This window comes from Trachymyrmex septentrionalis, unplaced genomic scaffold (genome assembly GCF_001594115.1).
Source record: "Trachymyrmex septentrionalis isolate Tsep2-gDNA-1 unplaced genomic scaffold, Tsep1.0 scaffold106, whole genome shotgun sequence".
Lineage (NCBI taxonomy): Eukaryota > Metazoa > Arthropoda > Insecta > Hymenoptera > Formicidae > Trachymyrmex > Trachymyrmex septentrionalis.
Genome location: NW_017304185.1, coordinates 149,839 through 160,207, shown reverse-complemented (window position 1 = coordinate 160,207; position 10,369 = coordinate 149,839). Strand labels below are relative to the sequence as shown.

Here is a 10,369-nt window from a genome sequence, read left to right as displayed (position 1 = left end):
ATGTAACCGAAAAATGGCTATTTTGGGGATGTTTGAGGTTAGAAAAAGTGTGTAACAAAATTTTTGTAATTTTTTCTACCTATCTAATCTTTTAGTACTAGTTTTCCTCTACAAAAACAGCCCCTGAGCGTTGCCCTACGTTGTTCCTTTCAAAAGTTATGTCTATTTTAAGATCACATATTCGCGGTATTTGACTGGTTGCTTGTTAATGAGGTTATCAAAAATGAACGGATTCACACCAACGTTGGTATTCAGGGGTTTTCGAGGTTGCTGATCAAGAACCTGTTGTCAGTAAATATTAGAAGTATCTCCAGGTACCTCTAAATGGTCAAAGAATGGGGAATGAAATCGAAAATTTCGATACACGACGAGGAAATTTCTCCCTCGGAGTCTTCCAAGACAAAGATCACAATTCCGAATTATCGCCTTCCTGATCGTCAGTTAAACCTTAATAATTGATCAGCAACCTCGAAAACCCCTGAATACCAACGTTGGTGTGAATCCGTTCATTTTTGATAACCTCATTAACAAGCAACCAGTCAAATACCGCGAATATGTGATCTTAAAATAGACATAACTTTTGAAAGGAACAACGTAGGGCAACGCTCAGGGGCTGTTTTTGTAGAGGAAAACTAGTACTAAAAGATTAGATAGGTAGAAAAAATTACAAAAATTTTGTTACACACTTTTTCTAACCTCAAACATCCCCAAAATAGCCATTTTTCGGTTACATTACCTCAAATATCTCAAAACCCTGACGTGATGGGACAATTCTCAGTTCGGATTCGGATTCTACGCAAAAAACTAGTTCGGAAACGACTCTCAGCTGCCCAACAACAAACAAAACCCCATTATTTGCAGATCTGTGTTATTAATGTTTTTATTCTACTATACCTCACTGTAAACAGTTTGCCATATATGGTTTAATGTGAGAATTCTTAAGCTGTTGCCTGTAATGATATGTAAATAATAATATGCCGTGATTATAAACGTTTTAATCATTACTTCAATCCTGTTTGTAAATATAATATACATAGTGTACATCCATATATTAAACATAAAAGTAGGTATTATTTGTAGTAACATCTGTATATTAAATATTTTGTTTAGTTCGTGTGATGATAAGGCATAGCTGTAGATGGACATGCTTACAATTGAATCATAAATAATTGAATTCTAATTAATTGAACTATAGAGACATGTATGAGAAATACTAATGCGAAACATTATCGTAAAATTTGATTCAAACTATAATTTACGGTCGATTCACGGTGTATGGTTACTTCACACGGCAAGAAGTTGAAGTTAATATTTTTAAATACTCACACACACATACACACGCTCGCTCACAATGTGTATTGTGTGTATATATGCACATAATAATTTTTATCTTCCGCAATTATCTGCATCGATTCCTAACAGATCAGAATAGAGTACATGAAGACAATCATTGACTCGCTGAAACGTGGATTTTATATCTGCATTTAATGAAAAAAATATAGTCATTCATGTATGTCTTTCACTAAAACTATGACCACGAAGTAAAGACAGCAAGCAACGCGTTATTTGTAATTTTCCCGTTACTTTTCTTATATATTCTCGTTTCTTTGTTATAATAACGATTTAATAATGACAAATATTGTTATGACGATTGTAACGGTAACATCAGGGTTGGAAAGTCACTCAATCGTTACTTGTAACGGGTTGAAAAAAATCATTCGTTACTGAAATTTGTCATTTTATCGCGTTACTTTTTACTCGTTATTTGTAACGAATATATTACGCGTTACTCGTTACTACTAACTTTTTTAAGTAAGTAATGATAAAAAGTTATTTTTAAAAATGACTTTTCCAAACTTATAAAATTAGCATAACTTTAATGTGTAGTTAGTTATCGTTATAATCATAAAAGAATTGCAATGTCATCCTTATTATAGAAAGTAATGATAAGAGTAACATCGTTACATTATTTGCCATCCCTGTTACGAAGTAAATGTATATACATATATCGACCTAATAATAAATCAAAATATTTAACAAATTGACGTATTTTGGAATATTAAACACAAGTTTAACACAGATATTGGTTTCATACAGAGTAATAATTAATAATTTCTTCGATTACTTCGCTTACAGAAATGAATACAATCCATCCGAATATTGTTCGAATTATCCAATTACGCAGTTATTGATATTCTTTTGATACTCCGAGCACTTTCAATGTATCGTCCACTATGTACAGTTCATGTATGGTAAGCACATTTCGAATTCCTTTAAAACATCATATTGATCGATTATGCGATAGAAAAATAAATTATTGTAATCCTATATCGGAAGAATAATAAATATATTTTTAATCATATTTTATACAATGACGCTAAATATTAAATACTATTTTCAACGTTATTTTCAAAATGTAATTTAATTATAATTATAAAAAATAAACAAATTGTATAAAAGTTACGTTTATAACATACTGTTTTATTGAACAACTCAATTTTTATAATTGATTTATTTTATTTGTTATTATTTTTACTGTCATAAACTAAAATTTAAAGATGATGACAAAAATTTAAATTTTTATAAATAAGTATTTCAAAGTATTCAAAATAATTCATGCAAAGTTTCATTGCGATTTATTAATTAAATACAAAGATTAGAATAAATAAATATTTCGTTTATTTACTGGACAAATAGTTCACATCCCTATGTAATTTTAACCAATAGGAAATAAAATTACAACGTAACTTTATATAAATAATCTTGAATACTACTATATTATTGAATACTACTACTATATTAAAAAACTGAGATATTAAAAATGAGATTTTTGTCATTTATTTTATAATACTTTTCTACTCTAGAGCACAGATTTAAAAAAATTATTACTTATTAAAAAATAACGTATATATATATATATGATCCAGATATTATTTTTAAATGTAATTTAGAATAATCTATAATTTTTTTATAATTTTGTTATCATTTTAGGTATCTACGAAACATCATCAAGGAATTTTAGAAATTTAACAAATATTAGAAACATGGGATATATTTTAACTCTTACCTTCGAATGAAAAAAACTAATAAGGATTATTATAAGCACGATAATACTTATTGTTATTTGATGAAAACTAGAATCTGCTAAAATTATAGACTGGCTGCGGTAAATGAAATACACATAAAAGTTCCATATGGCGAAAATATACAGATAAGAAAGATACCGCTTAGATTGTCCTAAGAAACGAGCTATTCAAACGAGCCAAAGCTATAGAACGTCCCAATTATCAACAATGGTGCTAGTACTATCTGTATCGTCTTCATAGTAATAATTATATGCGTAGAACAACGTAGATTGCTCAAAAGGACAGGAAGTGTTTAAGGGAGGATTCCACTTTTGAGGCTTAAAAATAATACTTAAATTTAGCAATTTTTTGCAGTAAACTAATAAAGTCAATCAAAAATCGTTTTAAAAGGCTTTAATATATAAAGTTTTGAGAGTACAAAAAACGTTTTTTTTTTTATTTTCATCTCGCCATAAGATGGCGGCGTTATAATAGAATCATTGAGCCTCCTTCTTCAATGAGTGTATAAACAGTGTGCACGAAATTCTATACACTATTGGATTTGGAACAAAAATCCAAAGAATTTTATTTTCTACATACTTAAAGCTATAGAAATACATAGGATTTTTTCAAAATATTGATTTTTGTAAAAATGGTCAATGTTCGAAAAAAAATTACGATTTTTGACAAAAATTTCCATTTTTAAATGTTAATAACAAAAAAATTTTTCAATTCTTCTATAGCTTTAAGTATGTAGAAAATAAAATTCTTTGGATTTTTGTTCCAGATCCAATGATGTACAAAATTTCGTGCACACCGTTTACACACTCACTGAAAAAGGAGGCTCAATGGTTCTACTATAACGCCGCCTTTTGTGAGGCAAAAAAAATTTTTTTGTACTCTCAAAACTTTATATATTAAAGCCCTTCAAAATGATTTTTGATTGACTTTATTAGTTTACTGCAAAAAATTGCCAAATTTAAGTATTATTTTTAAGCCTCAAAGGTTTCTCCTTAAAAAATAATTATTCTGTCTTATTTATTATACAATGGTGGATCCAGAGAGTTATTCTATGGAAGAGGGGCGATGTAACAAAATGTAAATATTTACTTATTATTTATATAATAAATTCTAGCTTCCTTTTTTATTCTTTGAAAAGCGTTCAATAATAGCATCAATATTTGCACGAATCGAAATACAAGATGTCCCGAAATTTTTTGCCAAGCGCTCTTTTGTAGAGCGTACTAAATTCGAGTCGAAATGTCCTCATTTTGTAATTTTCGCAATAGTTAACAAGATATTAATTACTAAAAGTCACTAAATATTGGTTTTTAATAACTTGTTACTCAAATACTATCAACTTTACAGAAAAACTGCGAGAGATAAAAATTGTTTATTTTCTTGTTATAAAAGTTTTGAAAATTTTTTCAGATTTTTTTTAGAATTTTTTAATACCGTATTTTCTCATATTGGTAAAAATAGTTGACAATATAAAAAAATGCAGTTAAAAAGTTAATAAAAAATTCTTAGAGTTCTATGAGAAGAACATGATTTTTGTCTCTTGTAGTTTCTTGTAGTATTCTTTTCTCTCAATTCATTTATTTAAAACCGATTTTTTTTAATATGAAATTTTACGAAATTGTTTGGAGAACTTTGGAGAGAGCGGTCGCACTTTCGTCCTCTCCATCGTATCTATCACTGCTCATTTACTTCATTCATTGCGTTGAAATTGTATTTGCGATTTGTATGCATTATACAATGATCGCCGCTAAAAATTATCGACAACTCTAACAATTCTTATTTGAGAAAGGATTTTATCATGCTTCTTAATTACTGGTTCAATAATATATTTTATAAATTTCTCGAAGTAAACAGTAATTCTATGAGACTGCAACGCGAACAGCGTTCATGAGATTCTTGAAATTTTGCAAACTTTCCGCGTCTTAGCTCGCGAATAAAACCTATTCTACATTAAATGCAAGCTGATTGTAAATTTGTTGCGACAGCCAATATGAAGCGTTGATTTCAAAATGCTAGCTTCAGATTGGCTATCGCAACAAACTTGCGATTAGCTTGCGCTAATGTAAAATGGGCTTAAATCACTTATATATGAAGCAGTGTAACATGAAAGAAAGAGAGACGAAGAGTGCGTGTATGTGTGTACATATAAAAATATGTATACACACACACACGCACGCACGCACGTACGCACGCACGCGCGTGTGTGTATGTGTGTATATAAAATTACTATAATATTATTAAATACACTCGCTTTATGTACTTGCTCACTTGCATATTACATGCATAAGTTTATTAATCTTTTATATATATAGTGAATCTAATTTTAAAGCTGTATACTATATTATATATAGATTCTTTCGAGACGAGATGCGCAAGTTGGCATAAATCCAATCTTTACGAGCTATTACTCGATACATTTGACTTGCCCGTCGAGAGCGAAGACGGACTTCTCGCGGAAACTTTAGCGAGAGAGTTTTCCATTCTGCTGATCAATTTTTGAAAAGTGTTTCTTTTGATCATACCACTATTCTCAGGCGAATCCTCGATCTCGTCGCTTCCCTCGTTACCGCCTCGTCTATTTGGCTCGGTGGAGCAGTTAAAATCGCTCGTGACTCGTGATTTTCGGTTGATGGTAAATCGATTCCAAGCCTTTTTGTCCAAACTAACTGATTTAGCATCTTCGGTCTCTCTCTTGTCGATAATCTCTCTTTGTCGTGCCGTGAAGTCAGCCCACAACGCTATATCGTCATACAATTGTTCATTCTCATCGGCATCGTCGCGAACACACAAGTCGCTTCTTGGTGACTGATAATGCTCCGTCTCTTCTCGAGCGTTCGTTTCCGATTCTGTGTCATACATCGCGTTAAATTCAGCTTCGTTTACTTTCGTACTACATGAATTCTGTGTTGACTGCAAAACAAGATTATTTGCTATCGAAAGAGAGTACATTTCAATTAAAGAAAGTTACATTTCTATTAATGAAACAAATTCTTATCATCGTAAGGGACATTTTACCTGCTGAGAATTTTTATTATGCCCTTCTTGATGGGCACTAACATCGTCGTAAAATTCTTGCTCATTTTGACCTTTCACGGGCAATTTTACTTGATAAATTGGTCTGGGTGGAGGAGGATGATTATATTCTGGCAATTCCTCGCTTTCGTCCGTTAAGAATTCTGCCTGATAATCCTGTTTCGACGTCAGATCGGACACGTCGTCATAAGTAGGCGTTTTTTCCGTATCCAAAGATGATGCTGAATTCGACGAAATTTTATCTTTGCAACGATACCTCTCTCTCTTGTCCGTTTCTTTGCTGGGAGATTCTCTTCTACTCAAAACTCTATTCAGAAAGGACTTTTTTTGTTGAAACTTGCACGACGTTTCAATCTTGGCACCATCTTTGACGAATCTTCCATGTGGAATCAAACTCTGTATCGAAACAAAACGAAAACTCATATAAATGTAATAAACATATAATTATATTAACGGCACATTTATTTTTGCAATATTACACAAGTTTTGATTAATCATTTAATAAAGTAACTATAATATGAGTAAAAATTTATTTATTGCTCTATTGAGAGAGAGAGAGAGAGAGCGAGAGAGAGAGAGAGAGAAGCATTGTGTCTTTGCAAAGCAAATTGTTAATTGCAATCATTAAAACTATGCTTACTTCCACATCGTCGTAAAATTCTTCTCTTTTCTCGATCACCCCGTCAGCGATAGATACATCGATAGATGTATCATTATCCAAGTTCCGTTTCGGCTCGATCCTTGTAGCGTCTATTCGCAAAAATGTAACGATATCATCGTATGTCTCTTGAGACGATATTGCATCACAGGACTTACCTTCCATCATCTTCTCATTTCTCTCGTTTTTTTTGTTGTGCGCACCAATGTCATCATACGCGATAGCTTCCTCCTGCTTTTCGTCACTAATACCAACCTGCTTTTCTTTTGGCAATACCATATTTTGATAACGCGTTTCATTTCTCAGGTCTTCGATTCTGTGATAAATGTCATCATCATCGTCGTCGTCACCGTCGACGGTCGCTCTGTAAGAGGACACCGTAAGAATCCCGTTATCGGGAGGTAAAGAGGGAAGCCTTCGAGGTATTCGGGCAGGTAGCGAAGGCGCCTTTTCATCTGTGTTCTCTTTTCGCTCAACTTTATTCCTGTTACTCGGCAATTCGGCTTTGACCGTTGAGTTATCGACGACAAGTAATTTTTCAGCATCTTCTCTCTCTTGACGTCGCGTTGCTTCGTTACTATGGCTGTGAGCGTCTGTTAGCGAGGATTCGACAATAGTAGCCCGCCTTTTCTTTTCGTGAGCTTCCACTACTTTGTTCCTTTCGCTCTCATTGCAACATTCTAATTCGCAGATTTTTGCTATCCATTGGTCCATCTCCTTTGGCGATCTCGCAATAAACTGTAACGTTTCGTTTCCAGGGCTATATATTTCGAAGGCTGATTCGCTCTTTTGTCGGTCACGAGGAATCATATTTGGCGCCGGGCGGGCCTTATAACCCTGAATCGAATAGATCGCATACGCTCGATTGTGCCGTTCGCTTCGATAAATGAGTAGATGCGATCCAACCAATGCGATCCAGCAAGCACGACTTTCCGATAGAAACAACTTCTTTCCTTCTTTCCTGTAGAGCGGGCCGCATTTGTAACACTTGCTTTTAATTTGCATCGCCGAAACATTTTTGTAAATTCCGATCAGCATCTGGCCCCCCTCGTCTCGATCGTCGCTTTGCTTGAGATATTTCACATTCGTGATCGATGACGCGCCCGCGGTCTGGAGAGAGCCGCCATTTTCGAAGGTTTCGTAATAATCCTGATGAGTGTTCGTGCAAGGGTGAATCTGGGTACCCTTTTGAGATTCTTCAATTCCGACGTATTCTTCTGAATCGGCTTTACTCTTGGTCAACAATAAGCTTCTCGGCCCGGACTTCATATCCAAGTAAGGTTCCGGGGATGACGCTCGAGCCATCGTGGCGCTTAAAGTGCTTCTCGACCGTACCAACAGCTTCTCCCTCAAGCTCTCGAGCGTAAGCGGAAGCTGCGCGTCGCCAAGACATTCCAGAAACGTTATCGTTTCTGTCAACAGATTATATATCTATATATACATCCCGTAGAGCGCAACAGTTTACACTCATTTGCGCGAAAGACATAAAAAATTTCCCATGTTTGTCGTTTAAATATACATACCTCGCAGTACTTGCAATATATCGTTAATGTTCATGTCGATTTCCATATTGTTGTATCTGTGTCGGTGCGCTCACGTGCTTGCTTTTAAGAAATAATTGCCTGAGAAGCCTGAAATTTTCCATCAAAAGGATTTATAATAATGGTAAAGCTTACTATAATATATTAATCTAGTGAGGTCTATAATGCACTCTGGAGCGCACCATTAGAAGAGTGTGTTCCACTCAGTCTCCAACAATTATACTGTGATGTAAAAATTGTAATATCATTTTCTTTGTCAGGGACTCGCTGATTGACTAATACTGTTTTTTTTTTTTTTTTTTTTTATAAAAAAGAGTTAGAAAGACAAGTACTTGTTTACCTTCCTTTTCTTCGTCAGGTTGTAGATTTTCATAGTATTAATGTAGGGAAGGCGCGTTTTAATATAGGTATGTATTATAGAATTCACTGCTTATATTAGCGGTTTTCTTATATTTTACTTCCCGCAGGATGTACCGCGCGAGATACAACCATTGCAGATAAGACTTTATCAAGCATTTAAATTTTCAACAGTATAAACCATATAAGTGAGATATTTCCTATCTCGTATCTATTCTACATAACATAATTCTACATGTATCTACCGTAATAAAAATGGTTGCTAAACTATTTTATGTGTACAATATGCAACGTAATTAACACAATGTGTATTAATTCAAGAATACAATCCATATACATATAATATATGTAGATATTTTATACTAGAAATGGAAAAAAATGAGTCATTAATATTTCTATATCATACTAAATATTCGGCGCAAAACACGACATCGCGTCGTCCAAGTCACTACGATCCGAGTTATCGTTGTCTAGTTATCGTTATCCAGGTGAAGAATTCCTTGAACGTTTTACTCGATGACGCGGCCGCGTTTGCCCCGTTGAGTTTTATTAACTTTGAACGATCGACCGTTCGTCCACCATCAGATCACTTATTCTTTATTCTGCAAACTCTCAAGCACCGCCCTTTCGATCCATTCGCTGTAGCTTTTACTTAAATTTGAATTAATTAAATGTAGTCAAACTTAGGGGCGTAGCACAAATTATAAGTAGAACTACTGGAACTGAACTTTCCTACGGGCGGCAAGGTACGTAGAGTATAATTATGGAGAGATGTAGCGAAAAAAGGCAATTTATAAAAAAAAGAAAAAATAGGATACTTGCCAGATTCAAGACGCTTTCCCCAAGACTACTCAAGAGGATCACGCAGGACGAAGAGATTCGTTTGAACTACGTGTCAGCTACGCGGCTTTCAAATGAAAGGAACATTGGTAAATAAAGATGCGCTGATTCTCGAATGATCCTCGGACTCGATATCGTCCATGTATCGTCAAGCGACTGTCGTCTCGTTAGAATTCAATTAGCGCGACGTGACACGTGCGAGCGACGTAAGACGACTCCCGCAGAGACGTTCGTGCCCAGTCTCGTCTGCCTCGTACGTCTCCGCGCGTTGGCTTTACCATGTTAGCCCTGCCGCGTTTCCCCTACGCCTCTTTCTCGATCTGACTCATTCATCGAGTCCATCTCTTCGCTACCATTTCGTCGTTCTGCTGTTCTCTGTTCTACTCTCTAATTCTCAGTCTCTCGTCATTTAAAACGATCATCAGTTTTAATTAATCGTGTTTTCTTCGTCGACGAAAGAAATGACAAGACTCATTCTTTTACACTCTGCATGATCCTCTTCATCTAGCGCGATCTCGTAGAAAGGACGTTAAATTTACTGAAAAATTCTTCAAATTCTATATGGAAGATCGATTGCAATTGCTTTCGTAACATCAATATCAGATCAATAGAAAAATATAGTCGGTATTAAGGCCTTTTTTGTACAGATTTGTTATATGTATATGTATATTAATATGTCGTTGAATATTTACTTATAACACAAGAAATCGAGAAGATTTGCCTATGTAATGTAGCCTGCACCGCACATTTATTCGACATGAAAAATTAATGACAGACAAAAATATTATAATTATAATATTAAACGTCTAAATCTAAACTATTCTGTTTCATATGAATAGTTTCTGAAACGAGAA

The 10,369-nt window shown here is 34.2% G+C and overlaps 1 protein-coding gene across 3 annotated transcripts; it reads right to left on the bottom strand.

The window, feature by feature from the left end:
• Positions 1 to 5,268: 5,268 nt before the first annotated feature.
• On the bottom strand, positions 5,269 to 8,551 carry LOC108745677 (FK506-binding protein 5-like). 3 transcript variants are annotated; one of them, XM_018481977.1, is made up of 5 exons: positions 8,301 to 8,551; positions 6,936 to 8,189; positions 6,760 to 6,869; positions 6,102 to 6,515; positions 5,269 to 5,996 (listed from the first exon to the last, which is right to left on the bottom strand). In XM_018481977.1, exons 1-5 carry the CDS (start codon positions 8,344 to 8,346, stop codon positions 5,481 to 5,483), a joined length of 2,340 nt encoding a protein of 779 aa, XP_018337479.1. In that variant the 5' UTR covers positions 8,347 to 8,551; the 3' UTR covers positions 5,269 to 5,480. The 3 variants fall into 3 exon arrangements, with proteins under 3 accessions (XP_018337479.1, XP_018337476.1, XP_018337485.1); XM_018481974.1 differs by having other exon boundaries at positions 6,760 to 8,189; XM_018481983.1 differs by having other exon boundaries at positions 5,883 to 6,016; positions 6,760 to 8,189.
• Between the last annotated feature and the right edge of the window lie 1,818 nt (positions 8,552 to 10,369).